The 22,312-nt window shown below is 39.9% G+C and overlaps 2 protein-coding genes and 1 pseudogene across 12 annotated transcripts in view; 2 read left to right on the top strand and 1 right to left on the bottom strand.

The window, feature by feature from the left end:
• Window positions 1-10,844, bottom strand: part of LOC147127985 (uncharacterized) — a 99,394-nt gene extending 88,550 nt beyond the window's left edge. The window contains 5 exon segments of the mRNA XM_086019738.1: window positions 9,134-9,630; window positions 9,632-9,939; window positions 9,942-9,973; window positions 10,074-10,077; window positions 10,788-10,844. Of these exon segments, the coding sequence (XP_085875864.1) occupies window positions 9,134-9,630; window positions 9,632-9,939; window positions 9,942-9,973; window positions 10,074-10,077; window positions 10,788-10,844 (898 nt within the window).
• Window positions 1-22,312, top strand: part of hmbox1b (homeobox containing 1 b) — a 122,339-nt gene that overhangs the window by 77,778 nt on the left and 22,249 nt on the right. For 7 of the 11 annotated variants that reach the window (XM_086018205.1, XM_086018197.1, XM_086018199.1 and 4 more), the window contains exons 1-4: window positions 14,369-14,556; window positions 17,890-18,545; window positions 20,821-20,906; window positions 21,419-21,529. In XM_086018205.1, coding sequence (XP_085874331.1) covers window positions 17,902-18,545; window positions 20,821-20,906; window positions 21,419-21,529 — 841 coding nt within the window. In that variant the 5' untranslated portion in view covers window positions 14,369-14,556; window positions 17,890-17,901. Of the gene's footprint in view, window positions 1-14,368; window positions 14,557-14,694; window positions 14,787-17,889; window positions 18,546-20,820; window positions 20,907-21,418; window positions 21,530-22,312 lie in introns of those variants that run through there. The other 4 variants (XM_086018202.1, XM_086018201.1, XM_086018200.1 and 1 more) reach the window with 4 other exon arrangements.
• Window positions 12,282-13,194, top strand: LOC147127984 (trace amine-associated receptor 1-like; annotated as a pseudogene).

The raw sequence follows: 22,312 nt of genomic DNA, 5'->3' as shown, positions 1-22,312 counted from the left end.
CTTGAGAAAGTGGATGGATGGACACTAGCTATGCTAGACTTTATATACTTTCCTTTCAATTCTTTCCCAAGAGCTACACTTACTTGAGATTGGTTTACAGGACTCTCCAAATGGAGGGATTCCATATATGCAGTCACAGGTTTTTGCACTGGCATCGCTGCATGCACCATACGTGTCACAGATGTCACATGACCAAGTAAAGGAATCTTCACACTGACATTCAGATCCTCCAGTAGAGTTTAGATGGCAGCCTAAAAAGCGATATTAGTGACAAAGTATTAAGGACCTGTTTTAAAACATCAAATTAAAATGTCTTGTAACAATTGTCCAGGAGCCCAAACATATGACAGATCTTCTCACCTGTCGACAAATTCCAACTTTTCAGTGTTAAATCATCTGCTATCTCTAATGGTACTGCAACATCAGCTACAGTGTCCCTCAGTGCATTCATGATCTCTGATGGGTCAGTTCTGGTTGGAGTGTCCACCGCGAGGACAATATCCACTGAAGCGGAAGAGCATCAGAGGGAACAAAAGAAAATGATACACCGAATGCAGTCTACTATCCTCCTTCACATATTAAAAATAGTTCCAAAGATCTCAGATCCTAAATTAAGAAAATAAGATTTATTCAAAGCTGATCTGCGTGAACACACCCTATATAGTCTAATCACAGTGAAATGTTAAGACAAGAGTAAAGCATTGATCACTGCTGTTAACGTGATTCCGATATTAAACCGTTTAGTATCTGTCGATGCAACGTTAGTCCTTCAAACTGTTTTTCTCAAGAAATACTTTTACATGACGCCATGGAACAGTTATCACAAATCTTTATACAATACCTTCTGTTGGTGGTGGACATGGGCCGATAGCTGTGGAGCAAATTAGGGGGAAACAGTTATGTATTAATCAATAAAAGGGGAAACAATGTCCTCATCATTCTGTCCATCCATCTAATTTCCACTTTTTGTGCTCACTGGTGTCACAGATGAGCTGGATCTTATCTCAGCTGTTTTTCGACCCGGATGAGCTTGAGAAAGTGGATGGATGGACACTAGCTATGCTAGACTTTATATACTTTCCTTTCAATTCTTTCCCAAGAGCTACACTTACTTGAGATTGGTTTACAGGACTCTCCAAATGGAGGGATTCCATATATGCAGTCACAGGTTTTTGCACTGGCATCGCTGCATGCACCATACGTGTCACAGATGTCACATGACCAAGTAAAGGAATCTTCACACTGACATTCAGATCCTCCAGTAGAGTTTAGATGGCAGCCTAAAAAGCGATATTAGTGACAAAGTATTAAGGACCTGTTTTAAAACATCAAATTAAAATGTCTTGTAACAATTGCCCAGGAGCCCAAACATATGACAGATCTTCTCACCTGTCGACAAATTCCAACTTTTGAGTGTTAAATCATCTGATATCTCTAATGGTAATGCAACATCAGCTACAGCGTCCCTCAGTGCATTCATGATCTCTGATGGGTCAGTTCTGGTTGGAGTGTCCACCGCGAGGACAATATCCACTGAAGCGGAAGAGCATCAGAGGGAACAAAAGAAAATGATACACCAAATGCAGTCTACTATCCTCCTTCACATATTAAAAATAGTTCCAAAGATCTCAGATCCTAAATTAAGAAAATAAGATTTATTCAAAGCTGATCTGCGTGAACACACCCTATATAGTCTAATCACAGTGAAATGTTAAGACAAGAGTAAAGCATTGATCACTGCTGTTAACTTGATTCCGATATTAAACCGTTTAGTATCTGTCGATGCAATGTTAGTCCTTCAAACTGTTTTTCTCAAGAATGACTTTTTCATGACGCCATGGAACAGTTATCACAAATCTTTATACAATACCTTCTGTTGGTGGTGGACATGGGCCGATAGCTGTGGAGCAAATTAGGGGGAAACAGTTATGTAGTAATCAATAAAAGGGGAAACAATGTCCTCATCATTCTGTCCATCCATCTAATTTCCACTTTTTGTGCTCACTGGTGTCACAGATGAGCTGGAGCTTATCTCAGCTGTTTTTCGACCCGGATGAGCTTGAGAAAGTGGATGGATGGACACTAGTCATGCTAGACTTTGTATACTTTCCTTTCAATTCTTTCCCAAGAGCTACACTTACTTGAGATTGGTTTACAGGACTCTCCAAATGGAGGGATTCCATATATGCAGTCACAGGTTTTTGCACTGGCATCGCTGCATGCACCATACGTGTCACAGATGTCACATGACCAAGTGTAGGAATCTTCACACTGACATTCAGATCCTCCAGTAGAGTTTAGATGGCAGCCTAAAAAGCGATATTAGTGACAAAGTATTAAGGACCTGTTTTAAAACATCAAATTAAAACGTCTTGTAACAATTGTCCAGGAGCCCAAACATATGACAGATCTTCTCACCTGTCGACAAATTCCAACTTTTCAGTGTTAAATCATCTGCTATCTCTAATGGTACTGCAACATCAGCTACAGCGTCCCTCAGTGCATTCATGATCTCTGATGGGTCAGTTCTGGTTGGAGTGTCCACCGCGAGGACAATATCCACTGAAGCGGAAGAGCATCAGAGGGAACAAAAGAAAATGATACACCAAATGCAGTCTACTATCCTCCTTCACATATTAAAAATAGTTCCAAAGATCTCAGATCCTAAATTAAGAAAATAAGATTTATTCAAAGCTGATCTGCGTGAACACACCCTATATAGTCTAATCACAGTGAAATGTTAAGACAAGAGTAAAGCATTGATCACTGCTGTTAACGTGATTCCGATATTAAACCGTTCAGTATCTGTCGATGCAACGTTAGTCCTTCAAACTGAATTTATCAAGAATGACTTTTTCATGACGCCATGGAACAGTTATCACAAATCTTTATACAATACCTTCTGTTGGTGGTGGACATGGGCCGATAGCTGTGGAGCAAATTAGGGGGAAACAGTTATGTATTAATCAATAAAAGGGGAAACAATGTCGTCATCATTTTGTCCATCCATCTTTTTTCCACTTTTTGTGCTCACTGGTGTCACAGATGAGCTGGAGCTTATCTCAGCTGTTTTTCGATCAGGATGAGCTTGAGAAAGTGGATGGATGGACACTAGCTATGTTAGACTTCGTATATTTTCCTTTCAATTCTTTCCCAAGAGCTACACTTACTTGAGATTGGTTTACAGGACTCTCCAAATGGAGGGATTCCATATATGCAGTCACAGGTTTTTGCACTGGCATCGCTGCATGCACCATACGTGTCACAGATGTCACATGACCAAGTAAAGGAATCTTCACACTGACATTCAGATCCTCCAGTAGAGTTAAGATGGCATCCTAAAAAGCGATATTAGTGACAAAGTATTAAGGACCTTTCTAAAAACATCAAATTAAAACATCTTGTAACAATTGTCCAGGAGCCCAAACATATGACAGATCTTCTCACCTGTCGACAAATTCCAACTTTTCAGTGTTAAATCATCTGCTATCTCTAATGGTAATGCAACATCAGCTACAGCGTCCCTCAGTCCATTCATGATCTCTGATGGGTGAGTTCTGGTTGGAGTGTCCACCGCGAGGACAATATCCACTGAAGCGGAGGAGCATCAGAGGGGACAAAAGAAAATGATACACCAAATGCAGTCTACTATCCTCCTTCACATGTTAAACATAGTTCCAAAGACCTCAGATCCTAAATTAAGAAAATAAGATTTATTCAAAGCTGATCTGCGTGAACACACCCTATATAGTCTAACCACAGTGAAATGTTAAGACAAGAGTAAAGCATTGAACACTGCTGTTAACTTGACTCCGATATTAAATCATTAAGTATCTGTCGATGCAACGTTAGTCCTTCAAACTGTTTTTCTCAAGAATGACTTTTTCATGAAGCCATGGAACAGTTATCACAAATCTTTATACAATACCTTCTGTTGGTGGTGGACATGGGCCGATAGCTGTGGAGCAAATTAGGGGGAAACAGTTATGTATTAATCAATAAAAGGGGAAACAATGTCCTCATCATTCTGTCCATCCATCTAATTTCCACTTGTTGTGCTCACTGGTGTCACAGATGAGCTGGAGCTTATCTCAGCTGTTTTTCGACCCGGATAAGCTTGAGAAAGTGGATGGATGGACACTAGCTATGCTAGACTTTATATACTTTCCTTTCAATTCTTTCCCAAGAGCTACACTTACTTGAGATTGGTTTACAGGACTCTCCAAATGGAGGGATTCCATATATGCAGTCACAGGTTTTTGCATTGGCATAGCTGCATGCACCATACGTGTCACAGATGTCACATGACCAAGTAAAGGATTCTTCACACTGACATTCAGGTCCTCCAGTAGAGTTAGGATAGCAGGCTGGTAGAAATGATTATGTCAGCATTAACTAATCATTGAACTAAAACATTAACTTTAATTAAAAATGTAACTTTAAAACCAAACCTCACACCTGTGGTCAAATTTAAGCTTGCAAGCATTAAATCATCTGTGACGTTGAATGGTCCGATGAAATTTCCCACAGCATCCCTCAGTATATTTATGAACTCGGTTGACCCAGAGTCATTTGGAGTGTCCACTAAAATCCCCACTGATATTGTGGGGCAATTTACTGTTGAACAATTTGTTATGTCTATGCCACTGGTAGCTGGAACAGACATACAATAATTGTACCTTCAGTCACCATAAAACAACAGATTAAGTTTCTGGACATGCTTTTGTCACCACAATAATATATTTTCGCTCCAGTGCCACACCAGCTCCACTAAAATATGCCTCACCATTTCTTTTCTCTCTGATATGTTTATGGGATAGTTGTCTGTGTTTCACATCCTGGAAAATATGAAAATATATTTCTCACATAAAGCACCAGTATTTGTAGTCATACTGAGGTTGAAAAAGCAGACATGGCAGGAAAGAATAGGAATCGATGCCTGTGAAGATTCTTTTTCACCCACGTTGTTCCATTCTCACTGCACTGAATCGATCTGGGCTCTTCTGGTTCTCGTAGAAGACAATTCTCATAAGAGTAGGCTTCATCAGTTTCTGCAACAATATTTGGTTAGGACTGTACCAGCCTGCGTTGGTGTGGGGAAACCCAACTTCGCATTCCCCAACTATGCATGCTTTTTGGAATACAAAACGACAGTCTTTAAGTTTCTTGCAGAGAATCCTTTGTCTGTCAACAAGAGCCGTTGGGTGGAAACTCCAACATTAATATTCCTTTTAGTTGTAAAATGATAGTGGAGCTGCTTCAAAAAGTCATAAGTGAATGTGGTTTTGTTTTATAACAAGAATGCAGTGTCTTTTGACTTGTTCAGACTGTGTTTTTGTATACTGTCAAACAACCAGAACAATCCAGTTCCCATCGATTCAATGCCGTGAGAATAGGAATCAATAAATCACGAGTCTTTCCAAGTGCTGTTCATAAACATTTGACCAAAAATACTGTTGTTATCTCACTTCCCATAATATGTTCACTGCAATTACATCTCCAATGAAAACATTGCTACTAGCTTCCTATTTACCAGAGTAATTGAAAAGTTTATGGTGGAGAGAAAAACATAACTGGGGGCTTCTCAATTACTTGGAAGTCCTCATTCGATCAACATGGCCCATTTGTCATTTGTTTTTTTGCTGTAAATTCTTACTTGTAAAAACAATTCCGTAGGTTGAGTGTAGTCCTTATTCTCCCAAAAGATGTAAGCAGCCAGGAGGAGAAGGATAAATCTGACTGCCTTTGGTAATATCATCCCAACTGTAGAGAGAAATTTAAATCATTATCTAACCAAGTTGACTTTCACAGCAGAAAAAAACATTACACTAGTCTGCATAAAAAAATAAACAAGCATGACAAAAATATTTTAAATATTTTCTCAATCGTTTTTTCTCACTGGAGACAGTGGTACCATTCATTTCACCCCGTATGCTCCAGTTTTTCTGTCACACGCTGCAAGCTTTCCAGGAGTAGTTGATGTTTTTACTACCTTTCATCAAGTAATAAAGTGATCCGTTGTCTTCATTATTGTATGCCAAGTAAATTCAAGTACTCTTCTATTCCTGCCTCCACTGATTTAATATGCGTTACAACTGTACAAAAATCCGATTTTCGTCTTCGATCAATTCTCTTCTGAGAGAAAACTGGATATACATTGAAAATCAGTAAAGGCAGTAAATGTATTTGCATTCAACATTAATAAAATGCAGCTTATTTTTTCAAATCACTGCTCTTCTTAAGAGAAAAAAACGTTATAAAACAAAGGAAATATGCTGTTTCTCTCCTGTCAAGTACAATGTGCAATATACAACGTAAGAAGAAAAAAAGGGTTTATTTACCTTTTGTCTTCTTTTCATTGATAACTCCACTTATTTAACTAAATGCCTGAAGAAATGTGTGCTTGAGGTGGCCATCCATTTACTTTGCTTCCTGGAATAAGAGTGCGAGAGACGCACACCAGTCTGACAGGTTGAGTTGCTTCACAGAGATAGAACAATTACCATCATTAAGCGTTCATGTCGTAATCATTTGAATTTTCCTTCCTAGTTTATTGATGCTAAAAATCATTAAGGTGATTCTTAATGACTGGAGATGAGTGAGTGAAGGAATGGTGTTTTGCTCAAGTGTACCACGGCTGTAGCCAGGAAGCAGACCATCAACTAGTTGCCATTTTTAAATTTTTCTGCAGTGGGAATTAAACCATTACGCGATGCCATTCTTCGACTCCAAAGCTCGAGTCCTTACAGATGAGCAAAGGTGTGGTTGCCATCGGGAATTTCAGGAAAATATGTGAATTTACCCGAACGGCCGGTGTATTTCCGGACCGGTCCTGGCCATCATGGCCGTCAGCAGCCCAAATTTTTTGGTAATGGCATAACTCTATTTGCCCAAATGTCTATTCCACACTGTACAGTTAATTTAAAATCGCAAGATAATATGCTCGCTATATTTAACCACTTTTAGGATGATAAGAGTTCAAACAATAACTATTGTCAGGGTCTCAATAAATTGCACACACATATTGGCACACAACATGCCAAGGAGCAGCGTCTCTACTCTGAGCCCCTCACGAATGACCGAGCCTTCTAATCTTTTAACTTCTATGGCAAAGGGAGAACCCGGACACTCTACTAAGGAAACTCCTTTTGGCCATTTGTATGTGTAATGATGAATGATTGATGATTTTTACCTAGATCGACCTTTCAGTTCCCTGAGTGTTGTGTTCTGCCTCTCTGTATTTGAAACAATTTCAGCTTCATACCACAGCTTTTTTTTCTCAATTGCACTTCAGTCACTACTGATAAGAATTACCATTGCTTCGCATTACAGTCACTTGTGTTGTTTAAAGACTTTATTTTTGCAATAACCGAGTTGAGTTTTTCATGCTTGTTTAATTATGGCTGAACACCATAATTGTGAGCAACTAAACAGCAAATATTTTCCTGCTGGTTTAGAGGCTCCTCACAGATTCAAGATGTTTATTCAACATTTTCTAAAGTGTGAGTCATCGTTTGGATCATTAAATTGTGTACATATTCTGCTCTTAGTCCTGGAAAACAAAAAACAATGAGGCCCCTGGTTTAAGAAGTGATATGTTTGGATGAAGGAGGGGATTTTCTGTTTTCAGGTGGATGTCTGTGCATGTGGAAGCGTGTGTATGCATTTGTTTTCATAACAAAGCCAACCAATGGAACCATAGCACACCACACAGGATTCACACGTTTAATTGGAGGATGTTGCACCACAGCTAAAGGCCTAGATAGACCAAACCGACGTCGGAGGTCATGAAGCGTTGTGGCGTCAGAATGCGTCGTCTGATTGGTGTAGTGACCACCGTAGTAGTGTCGTAACTCGTCAGTAAGCGCCTTGGGGGCGTTTACACGTTGAATCGGCGTCGCCAGTCGTGACATTTGGTCACTTTGATCGGCTCTGATTGGCGCTGGGAGCACTGGGAGCACCAACGGGAAGTGACAAATGCGGATAAACAGTGAGCACGCCTTCGCCGGCTTAATCTTCTTACAAGTACAAGAGCGAGGGTTTACAATTTAAGTATTTCACAATACCGTGTCAAGAATGTGATGGTTTACTTCGCGTGGGAGTTCATTGTGAATAATATAGCTGAATGCATTGTTTACGCTTTTATAATGCGCCCCCGGCCAACAGCTTTCCGGTTGGATTTTTCTAACAATGAGAAATAATGACTACCGCCGCCAATGGTACTGAAGGGTATTACATCTTGCATACGCAGACAGGTACTTTAATGGTCAGCGTCGCTGTCTGTCATTGCGGTGTATTTTTCCAGCATGACGTGCCGACAGCTGGCCAGACGCCACGGGGTAAGCGTCTGTCACTTCTGGCCAACGTTGTTTTGGTCCATCCAGGCCTTAACAGAACACATGATTATATTGACATTAATGACAATTTGAATTTGATGTTTCATGAAAAATTACGATTGAGATAGCTTTGATTTCAAACACTGCAATGCATCATGCCAATATACAGAACAGCACAGGAAAATAGCAAAATGCTACCATCTACCATTGGGAATGCCTAATGGCATGCTTGCAACTTGGGTTTGGTGGAGGTCAGCCCTTTTATTGTCTAGTTACATCTGGTCATGATAAAAGTATGAAAGCAACAAATCTAGTGATGAGGGAATTATGAACCAACATGCAATCATTGAAAAATTAAGGAGAATGAACTAACGAGAAGAAAACTTGCAGTGTGAAAAATCCAAAGACACTCCTTGACAGACTGATACTTCAGACATATTTGGTCATTCAGAGTTCCTAAGTAATAAAGTAAGTAAAATAGTTCAATTATATATGTACTCATTTACTTCTTGCTCAACATGTGCCAAAGACGTTTTGGTGGATTCATTGCCTCAAATGCAAACCTGTTGCGACATATTATACAGACTAAGTTTTGATATGTGCTTGTTAACTTGCAGTTCAGCCCTAGTTAAACCTTAGATTCAAGTCAAGTCAAATTTATTTATATAGCCCTTAAACACAAGAAAGTCTCAAAGGGCTTCACATATGCACCAGATCATATACACGACATCCCCTGATCTTAACCCCCAGGAGGGCAAGGAAACACTCAAAAAAACATTTGGGGAAAAGTGATAAACCTTGAGAAGATGGGGGGATCCCCTTTCCAGGATGATCAGGCTGCAATGGATGCCGAGTGGCCACTGTATCAAATAAATATTTAGGATTTTTTTTATTTAGAACAATTAACCTGGAAGAGTAATTGGTTTTGGTTAAGGCGAGTGCTTCTTTGTCTATTAGTAAGCTATCACACCATGCCTGATGGAAGACCTCAAGTTTAGTCGCACGCCATTTGCACTCTAGCTTCCTACATGCTTGTTTAAGTGAAGAGTTTTCTTCAGTAAACCACGGAGTAGGCCGTTTAGGACGAGTTTTAAGTCTTAATGGTGCTACGGAGTCAAGCGCATTTAACAGAGCAGCATTAAAATCATTCGCGAGATTGTCAATCGAACCAATATAACTCGGAAACGAAGCAGTTGCCAGGGGCAGTAGCTCAGACAGCGCGGCGATAGTTGAAGAACTAATATTTCGGCTGCTAAAGCTTTGATTGTGGTCAGGACGATGGTAATGAAACCGCTTCAAATTTTATAAAGTAATGGTCCAACATAACAGTAGTATACGGTAATACCATTACATTTGAAAATGCTAAACCTCGGGTTAATACCAAATCTAAAGTATTACCATTTTTATGCGTCGCTTCGTTAATTATGTGCGTAAAATCAAAACTATCAATTATTTTCTGAAACGCCGCTGTAAGTGGTTCAGACGGGAGATTCATATGAATGTTAAAGTCACCCATAATCACTATATTATCTGCATGAGTTCCCAAATACTCCAAAAACTCAGAGAACTCATCTAAAAATCCAGCGTAACGAGCCGGGGGGGACAATAAATAACTGCGAGAAAACACGGAAATGAGGCTATAGATCACATAATGAGCACTTCAAATGTTTTAACGTTTAACGCTAGAATGCGGGCTAAGTTTGAAATCAGATTCATAAATAAGGGCTACACAGCCACCTTTCTTATGAGGGCGCGCAACATGTGAGGTCACGAAGTTTGGAGCCGAGGCCTCATTAAGCGGTAAAAAATGATCAGGTTTTAACCAGGTCTCGCAAAGCCCAAGCCTAGTCTCTGCTCACTATAAAAGCTAGCCAGCCATACCTACCGATATTGTCCTATGTTACCGATATTGTCTGATGTCATCTCATTGTTAGGCCTTTCCCCTTTTTAAAGAAGCTCTGCAAATAACCTTTTTTTTTTCCAACGTATTTTAGCTAGCTTGTGGGCTTACTTTTACCCCACATCACAAGACTTAAATGAATTCATGTACATGTTAGAAGTAGAGTAGTAGTTAGAGTAGTTTCCTTGCGCAGCGACACAGCACACAGTACACAGCATCCCCCTCAGATGAATAAACCCTCTGCATCCACCACTTGGGTTGATACCATGCGATAAAAGCGAGGGACAGAGGTGCTGTATATTTAAATTGTAATTTATTAGAATCATCATCCCTCAAAACCAAATTCAACTCAGACTCCAAGTAAAACCCGTTACCCCACATTTTCATTGTCTGTTTGCTATTATTGCCACGATCCGCCCCTTTAGTGACAACCAATCATCATCTTAACCTGCAATATTTCTCTTACACGTGCATCATGTGCATGGCCTGTGTGATAAGCAAGATTTTATTGAGGTTTGCTGGCTGCAGCATAATCTTTCTTGCAGCCTTACCGTCATCGCCATCTCAGCAATGTTGCAGCTTTGTCTCAGCAATGGGGCCTCGCCCATGTTACATGTCAGTTTGTACTTACCCCAATTCTTGCCTTAAGCCTCATTCTGGTTGATAAATAGTTTAGTTTTTAAGGGTAGGTGGCTAAGACACTTCATTTAATGTATTGTTGCCCTTTTACAAGACCCGTTAAAATTACGGTACACACACTCGGCTAACAACATATGATAAGTTAAGATAACTAAGATATGTTAACTTGTTATTATAAGACATTTGTACTTAAAGCAATTGCACTTATGACTTTGAGCGGAAGGCAGTGATATAGCTTTTATTTGAAAGGCGGAGCGGGGGGGGGGGGGCGGCAAATATTTGGCAGTGATTTTCAAACTTTGATTGGGAAACTTGCTTTTGTTAAGAGGCGGCAGCATTCTTTCCATTTTTGACTCACGCGCACACACACAGTGTTCAGCTTCCTGGATCACACGGTGCACAGTTCTTGGAAGGCAGGGTAATTTAAATCCAATGTGTTAAATAAGCAAAGTGTGCAACGCATCTGCGCATGCGTCAGTCAAGTTAAAATGCTATGGTTGTCAAACAAACAAGCGGCCACTGAAATTTTCCATTATAGTACAAAAGTGTTTGCCTAACTATACTCCAAAGCAGCATTGTTTAAAAGGCTTTAAGTAGGGATGCTCCCATCGATCGGGCTCCGATCATGATCGGCCGATTTTCGAAAAATGACGTGATCGGAATATTCGATTAAAGCCTTTTATTGCCGATGGAATACATTACGGATGTCAAAGATGGACTAAAATTGTACATTTCTTGAACACACTTATTTTTTCAATATCTTGCTTGGTAAGCATTTTCTGTTTGTTCCCAGTGCTTGTTGAGTCTCCTTTTTTTTTGCTTTAAAACTGCCTTTTGAAAATCCCCAAGTAAGTGACGCCTATGACTGGAGGCATAGTACAACCTGAACTGGTTGCCCTTTGATCACAGGGTACATACAGGTATACAGCAGACAAACAACCACTGACACTTACATTCTCACCTATGGGCAATTTAGAGTCATTCATGTTTTAGGAATGTGTGAGGAAACCCAGAGAAAACCACCGCAAGTACAAGCAGAGCATGCAAACTACACCACCCAGAGGGGCCTGTAAAAATAAACTGTAAAGTCTGTGGTCTTAAACATGTTTTGTGCCTGGCTCACAGCATATTCTAAAATTAACCTTTAACACGCTTGAATTAAACTTTTGCTTTGCCTGCACACTTACTACTTCTGACAGGTTTGACGTCACTCTGTAAAAATAACATTTGAGAAGTTCCAAACATCAAACATGAGACGAAGACATAATTACGACCGAATACATAAATACTTTTGGAGACTTGGAAACATTCTACATGGTCTGGGATAAATAAAATATTTATTTAATCGATCTACAACCGTTTAGGTGAGTTTAAAGTTATCTGACCGTAACTTTCTTGTATGCTACATGTGTGAATGTTAGCTATATGTTACTATCATAGCTCGGTGGAAATGATGTGTACTACGCGCACAATTTCTTCCAAAAATGCGACTTATACTCCAGTGTGACTTATATATGTTTATTTCTTCTGTATTATGCGTTTTATGGCTGGTGCGACTTGTACTCTGGAGCGACCTATAGTCCGAACCTACTTGTTGATCTTTTAGTTTTTCCTTTCAGTATGGCTTTCACTGTAACCACGTCTCCATCACGAGAATTGGATCTGTAAAATCTGAGACATCTTTGTCGTGTCACTGCGCACGTCATCAATTCTGAATTTATGTTGCATTTCCGTTGACAGATATTATATGCTGTGTGTCAGCCTCTAACGTATAGATAAAAAATAACCGCTCAAGTAGCTTTGACTATGATCCCCGTGTGCTGGGGTATTGCTGTTATGATTGGACTCGGCATTATAATAGGAGGGTACAGACAAGGAACATGTGAGGAAATGTGCTGTGTTACTGTCATTTTGTCAAACATTATGGGACCCATTTCGAGGTTTTACCTACCCACAATCTTTATGAGCTGCATCTACTTGAACATTTTCTTTGTAGCTCAGAGGCAGGTGAGTAGCATCCAGAACTCAAACTCTATGAGTAAGCTGGAGAGGAAAGTTACCAAAACTCTGGCCAATGTTACGGGAGTGTTTTTATTATTTATGTCTCCATACATTTTTTGTGTTGTCTTTCAGCCACTCTTCTCTCGTCCCCCGTCGATTCCTGCGATTGAAACATTGAACTGGCTCACATTATCTAATTCCATGCTGAATCCATTTATTTATGATTTCTTTTACAGCTGGTTACGGTCTGCTTTTAAAATGATTATAACAGGAAAAATATTTCAAGGTGGTTTTGGTGATTCCAATTTGATTTGGTAGCTATTTAGGGAATGTAGTTTCCACAATGCACCACATTTTATGCATACCATATATCATCATTTGTATTATTTTAACACATTAAGAACAATGTCCTTGTCCTATCTGTTTATGGGATTTCATGCCATGGCAATAATGTACTGAGTTTATAGTTTATATAATGAATTGCTTGTGAATCTACACAAGCACAATCAATAAGATACCATATGGTCACATCATTGTTGTAATTAATTCAATATCATTTTTTTTGTTAATGAATAAAAAAGCTTTTTATTTAGTCTTTATATTTTATAAACTTTTTCATAATTTATAAACGTCATTTTACTGGCCCGCTGGATGGTCAATCCAGAATGTCACTAACGTATACTGTTAGATGTTGCTGCCATCTAGTGTTCTTTCAATAGCAGTGCAACCCAACATCAACATTGATGTGACAAAAAATAAGATGCAGGTCACGATTAGATTTCAAGAGCTGTTGATAACGTTCACTCAGATTTTCTTTAATTTCTCAGTGAATAATGAATTCTTCATGACAGTTGTGTACCCATAAAAAACGTATTGAGACTGCATTAAATTGTACTTGAGGTGCTGAGGGGAAACGGAATTGGTTGCAGGGCCACAAAAAAGGCAACAGACTAAATATTGCGCACCCAAAAATCTGAAAAGTGAAGAGCTGAAAAGACAAAACTTGACAAAAGAGCTTTGATCAAGTTTCCATTATTTTATAGGGTTAACCAGACAACCTCCAACATGTTGTAAGTCACATAAAGAGACACTTATCAGAATCGAATTGTCTGTTTTCGTCACAATGTACGACTTCTTCACCTTTGTATTTAATGTATTGATAAGTATAGTATTATTGAAAAGCAAATAATGGGAATTTGTAATTCATTCTTTTCTTCTCTCTTTCCCTCTCTCTCTCTCTCTCCTTTAGATTTTAACATCAAGTTTTCATAGGTTTGTAATATACTATGAAACAGAAATCAATAATAATTTGAAAAGGAATGCGAATGCACCACTTCTAGTGCCAACTGTAGAGCTGAGCCACCAGGACCGCTCCTCCTTGTCCTTTAGGGGATTTGTAGTTTTTTCGCCCAAGAACTCCGTCGGATGTTTGTGAGTTTCTTTGAAAAGAAAACTACAATTCCCTCAGAGCTCCTTGAAAGTGCTACTTGTCAATATGGCTGTTGTCAGACAGACAAAGCGGAGAGGCAAATAATTCGCCTCTGATTAGAGATCCTTGCAAAAAGAGTCGAACGGGGTTACTGGCATCAAACTGCGTTAATACCGGGCCTCGGTTTAAGTCGAGGTGGGTTTTTGGTCATTTGTTCAAGTTAGATGGTGAAGTGGAGAATTTAAATCGAGGTAAGTCTTGTAGTTTGACAGAGACTACACTGGAAAGGTTGTTTTATTAATATCAAACCATCGCTAGCAGCAGCAGCCGCCGGCGCGTCTAACGTCAGCTAGTTATCACGCTGGCACGGCTAGCATGTAATGCTAACTACCGCAAACCGCATACATGTTGCCGAAACCGTCAGTTTGCTGTTAGTACTTATTTATGGTGCCCGTGGGCCGATCCGGTCATCAAAAATTTGGTAGGATTTTTTTCGTTTCGTGTTGGGTGGTTAAAAGGTGGCTTATTTATCGTCACATCGGAGAGTATTCCTCTGCCACAGCGACATTTGCTAACATTAGCTGTTTGGGCAAAGGGCGTGAAAACTGGCATCACCACTTGTCTTGCTTTGCCCTTAAGAGATTAAACCAATGACAAATTTGGGGTCGTTACTCTGCGACTCTAACTACAACTGAAACCCATGCTGGGTGGATAGCTACTAAGTAGAAACTAACAATTGTGAAAAACGCAGTGTAATAGGGTTATTACATTGTTATCGAATTACTGTAACCTGTCAGTCGATACGCATTGTCTCTCTGATTCTCCGACTTCGAATCTGTTCCCTCCTTTTAATAAGGGGTTTGCATAAAAATGGATTTTGTGATTAAAAACGGGATCCCCAAGTTAAAATTCACTTAGTGTCTAAACATTCTACACACGCCTGTTCAAAAGCCAGGTTTTTGTGTCTAAACCTTTCTCCATCATTAATCTGTCCTATAAATTGTAAAACTTAATGACAAAACTATTAATAAAATATATATATTTATGTATACATAAATATACAAAAAGGAGAAAATTAAAAAAATGGTACAATAACTAGGTTGATTGCATAAATATGCACATTCAAAAACTTTTTGTTTCGCACCTCTGGCTTTTATTACAGCACTCTGCCTTTTCTTTTTTGGCATTCTATCAGTGTGGTATATCTTAATGTGCCAATATTTGCCCTTTCTTTGCAAAATTTGCAAGGGCATTACATGTGCACAGAATGCTCCAGCTAACCCCACATACAGTATTTTCGACCAGCTACTGATCTGGACTATAGGCCTTGGCCTTTCCAAAACCATAATTTGTTGATTTGGAAGTGCACTTTCGGTCATTGTCATCTGAAACCTGAAGGTTCGCGCGGTTTAAACTGTTTATTATTCATTTCATTCTTGATGAAGGCTGAAGAAAAACAGCCCCAAAGCATGAAGCGTCAGTGTAAGTACAGTATGTTGTAGGTTAGTTGTGTTTGTGAGAAACATACCTTTTGGAAGTTTGGCCAACAAGTTCAATCAGGGTCCGACAAGTGGTGTTTGTGAGTGGTGGCCCTATCAGGCCACATTGTTGTGTGGTGGTAGTACTCACCATTTGCTGCATTAGCTTTGACAATCCCGGTTGTATGCCGTATTTGGACAAGTGTTACGACAGTAACGACACAGTATGAGTAATAATGTTCTCTTAAGCGTACATTTGTTGTCCCCGCATTATTGGTTTAGATAATTTGGTGATGAAGCTTCACTTTCTATCACTGCGCTTGTTCCTCACCGTGATTCTCTGCCTCCGCTGCCGGTGGCGTGAATCTATTAAGACTTGCCATGACTGGGCTAGCTGATGCTAGCAACACGAGGCCAACCCCGATTCATGCCCCTTTATCCATTCAAGATTGTGTCAGTCACAATTGTTTCTTGCATATTCACATCCTGTTTCAGCCATTGGGATTAGCCCTGAGTGGCCCGGGTGGGCTGGCGTCTGACTGTTGGTAGTGGCCTGACACAGCAGCACACTGGCCCCAGGCCACCATTAATGTTGGACCCCGTCAACCTTCGTTTCATCGCCTTTGAATAATGATATCCCTCTGATGCTGTGGAATCTCTCTGCAGACCATGTCTTGTGCTATAACTTGTGGCCACAAAATTGTCAGAAAAGTATTTGAACATCTGAACTTTATTTTGGGTTATTCAGAGGCACTTTAAATGGTGGCAGGTGTGTGCTAACTCACATTAATGGTGGAAAACGTTTTGGAATTATTTATTCCAAAATATATGTTCTTTTAGATATCACAAAAACATTGCAATTGAACATGGGTGTGTAGACTTTATATCTACTGTTAGTTGCACAGCCTCTCTGTGTTTTGTGTGCAGGGCAGCCATTTTTGTTGCCTTACATGTCTCGAATGAAATTAATTAAATGTGTTGCAGTCTGTTAATAGTCAACTGTAAATGCTTGAACAGGAGGGCTAATAGTCACTCATTTTCTGTTTGTGTTGAGGTAAGTGTCTGCAGAAAATCCAAGTGTTGACTTGTATGGTTAAAGCTGTAATTATGGCGGTATATGTTGCTGATATCATTCCCATGTGCCAGCTTTCCTCCATAACTTTACTTGGTAATCATCTACAGGTTTAGTGCAGTTTATTGCAATGTTCAGTTATAATACCAAACTACTCTATGGATTAGAGGCAATGGATGTATGCTGACCCAAAGTGACTCTACAATACTAATGCTAATTGTACTTTGCCATTTGAGAGTGTCTTATTGCAGACAAGTTGGCAATCACAATTCCCTCTGAAGTCATGTTTTTCCCACCCCTGTCTATGTTCCTTATATCGAGCTAAACATAAAGTGACAATACCTTCCTTTTAAATTTCTTCCAGAATTTCCTACTGGATCAATAAAGTATCTAGCCAACCTAAACCTAACCACGTTATCATCACTGTTATTATAGATTGTGCTGGCACAATATGTACTGCAGTCTTATTCTAGACTCATTGATTTTTGGCATAGCAAATTGCTTATGAAAAGCATTGCGCGTGGGTGGTGCGCATATACAGGAGCTGTTAAAGAATGGCGGTCAGAATGTTAAGATCGAATCAGCTGTCAAGGTGACTCTGGCACTCCGCGTGTGTTGCTCGCTGGTTCCCAAAAATAGCTGATTTTTTTTTTTTTTTTTTTTAATGCCTGGCCCCTCCCTTCCTCTTTCTTTTCACACATCTATCCCTCACTCCTCATTTTCTTATCTGCTGCTGCTTTATTTTCATCTTGCAGTTTTTGTTCTCTCACTTTCCCGACAGTTTCTCTCGACTTTCCTTTCTGTCTTGCTTCGCCACTTCCTCTCCTCTCCTGCCTCATCCTTCTCATTTTCTCTGCCCATCTGCAGCTGCGTTCTTTTACCGCCTTTCCTACTTAATCCTCTCATTTCCCTCTTGACAATCCCTTCATCTGTCTATTTCTGTCTTCTTGCAGTTCTTTGCCTCACATTCCCTTTGTATTTCCCTTTACTTCCCCGTTGTCCTCAGTCTCATAACCATTCTAATTTGTTTCCAGTTCAGCATCAGGATGTCTGACTTCAGCGAGGAGCCTCGCTTCACTATTGAGCAGATAGATCTGCTGCAGCGGCTGCGTCGCTCCGGCATGACCAAGCAGGAGATCCTCCATGCACTCGAAACTCTGGACCGGCTGGACCGGGAGCACGGCGACAAGTTTGGTCGCCGCACCTCATCCTCCTCCTCTTCCTCTTCCTCCTACATGGTAGGCGGGACAAACAGCTGCACCAACAACTCTGCCTCCAACAACACTGCCTCCGCAACCACCACCTCTTCCGCGACGTGCAACGGCGCCATCAACAATGGCGAAGACAGCGTCGGCGACCACTCGGCAACCACTGCCTCCTCTACGACCTCCAAGATATCCACCGCCACGCAGACGCAGTTTGGCAGCAATGGGGGGCTCTCGCCCTCTCTTAGTAACAGCTACGACACTTCCCCACCTCCAGCGCCGCCGCCGCCCTCCACCATCCTGCCCTCACCTGTCTCATTGGTGGCGCTGTCACAGAATGGGCGTGACAGTCTAGCTGCCACACCCAACGGAAAGCTCTCTCCTCCTCGCTACCCGGTGAACAGCGCCGCAGCAGCAAGAACCTTTGGGTTTGAGGCTATAGAAGAGGACCTTGATGTTGACGATAAAGTGGAGGAGCTGATGAGGTCAGTAGTATTAACTTTCATATTTTTATCATGAAATGTTATCAACAGCACAATGGCTGACAAATCATATGTTCTCCAATGCAACTTCTATCACAACTCTGCGTCCGTAAACCATAACCGATTATCACCCAAATGTATGTGCGCAGGTGTAGGTATGTGTTAATCATTCCCCCAAAATATTAGAATGAAACTCGCAACATTTTTGATGATAATCACGTCTTAAGGTGCCTGTCCATATTTGCCTCGTTGAAGGGTAATGTTTCATCACTTATTCAACAAAAAACGTGACAGATTGTCACCAGAATTTATGTGGACATGTATAAAAATATGATAACCATAGTCTGAATATTAGAACAAAACCCGCAGTCACAAAACTAAGCATATTAATGATCCAAAGTGAACACAAGAATTCTTTGGCAATGTATAATTAGAAATATGGCTCTTATTTTGTCCTACATTGTGATAAACCAAATGTGTGTATACTAAATATTTTGAAAGACTGGTGGAACAGTTTGTTCTCAAATCTGTTGCATACTGTGCTTTTTTAGCTTATCAGTGTGAATAACGCCTAAGGATGCAAATCTGAAAAAAAAAAACAAGTGGTGTGATCATAATCAAAGTAATGAGTTCAATTTTCACAAAAATCATTCCCCTTGCAAAGTTACAAATTCTGTAATGCTTCAAAAGAGCATGGACAGAAATAAAAGTGTTACTTAGAATGTACCTGCACTCAAAATAATTCATTATGAAGGAAAACACCACAAGATTTATGTTGGGGAGCAGAAAAGCTTTTCAGTTCCACCTCAGGCAATTTTATTGGATTGATTTTGCAAAATGTCAAATAACATTAGGGCTTGAAGTCACATGCTCAAAGTAGCAGCGCGGTAGTTACTTAGAGCCATTACAATCCATCAGTATTCTCCCGTTAGCCACCTTTTCCTCAGTCTCTAAGCACTTTACACATTAGCCCTCTTCTACCACTATAAACCTCTGAGGCCGTCTTGCTGCCCCATTTGTGCATGTCTGTACATGTCCTCAGCGCATTAACCACTGCCCCTACCCTTATTTCTGCATTCGATTCAGTGTCCACCATGTATAGCCCAAGAAGTTAAGTCGCATTCAAGCCCATTCCATGCATAGGGCCCTCCAGCGTTATGCTCCACAGGGTTGCGGGGGGGAGTGGGGTGACGCGTTGTTTCAAGCTCGTCAACTATCCCACATTACCCTTGTGATTCTTCTAAGTGCACATTTTCTGTCTCTGCAGGGGATTTGGCCCTTTTTTTGGGGGGGGGGGAGTCAATCACCTCACCTCCTCCCTCTGCTTTCCACGCTTCCTTCATCTTGTACAGAAGCTTGTGCTACATTGATTCACTGGTGTCAATACAAGCAGCTTTTTCACAACTCTAATTTTAGCTGTGCTGCAAGACACCAGTGTGGAGGATATTGAAGCTGGATGTCAAGAGTCCTGGCTCATTTTTTTTTTATTTAAGAAGTACGTTGTGCAAAAAAAAAAAAAAGTGCTCCAGGCTTCGATATACCTTTTATGTTAATGGTGCTTAGATTAAATACCTTCATCATATGCATTATGGAAATGTGCATGATCTGATCATCGCTCAGGACATTTGGATTTGGAGAGCCTTTATAGTGCTGGTGTGTGAGTCATAAAAACATGCACCAATTCTGTTAATGCGGCCTAGAATAAGACAGAGCCTTTGTTTAATGTTTTTTCAATAAGAATGTCAGCCTTGAGATTCGGCAGTCCCATTTCACCCACAGTGCATATTTTAATATCATTCTAGTGAGGCAAGTAAATTTTTGCGATAGACCCAAAATATAAACATAGACTGCCTGATTGGTAGCAGTTTATTTCCTCAGCACTACCCACAACTACAACTACATTGAGCGACCCTATGAACTTTTCTTATCAATCACATTTTCATGGACAACTTTTATACATACTGATCGATTTTGTTAACGGTGCACCCATACCACTTTTTTTCAGACAGAGTACAAGGACTTAAAGTTGAGTACTTGCCATTACTGACTATTGATACTTGATAATACTATTATATATTATAATAATGATTAACTCAAAAGTAGTTGTATTTTTCAGTACTCAACAAAGTAGTTATAATTTGGAAAGTGATGCCCAAAAACGGATGCATACATACGCATACATTCTCAAAAAAAATTGGATCATTTAAAAAAAATGAATTACTGCTGTTTAAATCAAATATAACTGTTTCCTGAATGGTCCTGTCTTTTTTTCCCCCAGGAGGGATAGCAGCATGGTGAAAGAGGAGATTAAAGCGTTCCTGGGTAACCGTAGGATCTCTCAAGCAGTGGTGGCACAAGTCACCGGCAAGTACCAACCACACACACAAAGCCGATTTAGAACATACTATGCCGTTGTTGCTCCTTCATGTTCTCTATAGAGACGTATACAGTACATGGAAGTGCAACAGTTCAGAATATACTGTATATATTTAAAAAAGGAATCATAAACAAAGGCGAATAACCCTCTAGGAATGGTTATCATAATCTGTTGATGGTTAAGTTGTCAGTTGAACAAACATTCTAAATGCAGGCATTTAGGTGTGGCCAGAATACCGCACTATTGCCTCTTGAGAGTAAACCGGGATGACATGACCAACCAACACTTTCTCCTTCACGCACATTGAAGTGAAGTTAAGTTATTTATTTAAATAACCCAACAGCACACTAGTGATGCAAGGAGCTAAATTACATAGATCACTGCATTCTTCTCTCGTCTGCTCTTTTTGTCGGTAAAATTATTTCAAGGGATTTATCTGCTAACTGTGCCAAGGCTTGATGTAAAACACTCACTAATTTGATGTCTGGCTGCCTTCCAGGCATCAGCCAGAGCAGAATCTCCCATTGGCTGCTGCAGCATGGCTCCGACCTAAGTGAGCAGAAGAAGAGGGCCTTCTATCGCTGGTACACGCTGGAGAAAACCACTCCAGGTACAGTTGAACGTCTTACTCTGCTAGAAAAAAAATCTGAGAATCTGGTGAATTTCTAGTTTTAATGAGAAACTGAAGAGTTTTACCCCCACCCCCAAAAAGCAATATGCTGCATGCAGTTTCCTCTTAGACGGTTGATGAGATACTCAAAAGTATTCAACATCTTGAATTGAGCATTCTGAAGTGATTAGTGGATTGTTGCACTTCTACAGCAGATGCATTCACAATCGTGAAATTATTTTGGTTTATGAGAGTATGATGAAATGCAAGGCCCAGATAGATGTATGTCGGTGTGGAAATACTGTATTTTTAATACCGTTAATATAATTCGCTCCGGAGTAGGGATGGGCAATAATTTACGAGCAGTATATATATTGCGATAGACACCTGGTCAATATTGATAGAAATTGCACTCAATGTAAAATATTTAAAAACAAAAAAATCTGGAAGCACATTTACTACCAGATAATTTGAATGGTATTTTCCTTTTGATGGTTGTTTCATTTAATTTTTATCTTTAATCCATTTGTTTTAAACTTTCTTTAACCCATTACATTACTTTTTTTAGTTAATCTTTAATCCATTTAATTGTTTTTCTCATTTTAAATTGGTAAAAAAAAAAAATTGTTAATAATTGTTTATTACATGCATTGTGATTTGCCCACCAAGCACATTGTTTAAAGAGATATTTAATTTTTCATAGTTGTTTGAACCTCTTAAGGTGAAATATTACATCAAACTAAAATACAATTACCTGAATTCATCCTTCTTTCTCTGGTCCTT

The sequence above is a fragment of the Filicampus tigris genome, chromosome 20, assembly GCF_054856515.1.
Source record: "Filicampus tigris isolate MCC_2025a chromosome 20, RoL_Ftig_1.0, whole genome shotgun sequence".
NCBI lineage: Eukaryota > Metazoa > Chordata > Actinopteri > Syngnathiformes > Syngnathidae > Filicampus > Filicampus tigris.
The sequence above is the reverse complement of the archived record's forward strand: the minus strand, read 5'-3'. Positions and strand labels throughout refer to the sequence as shown.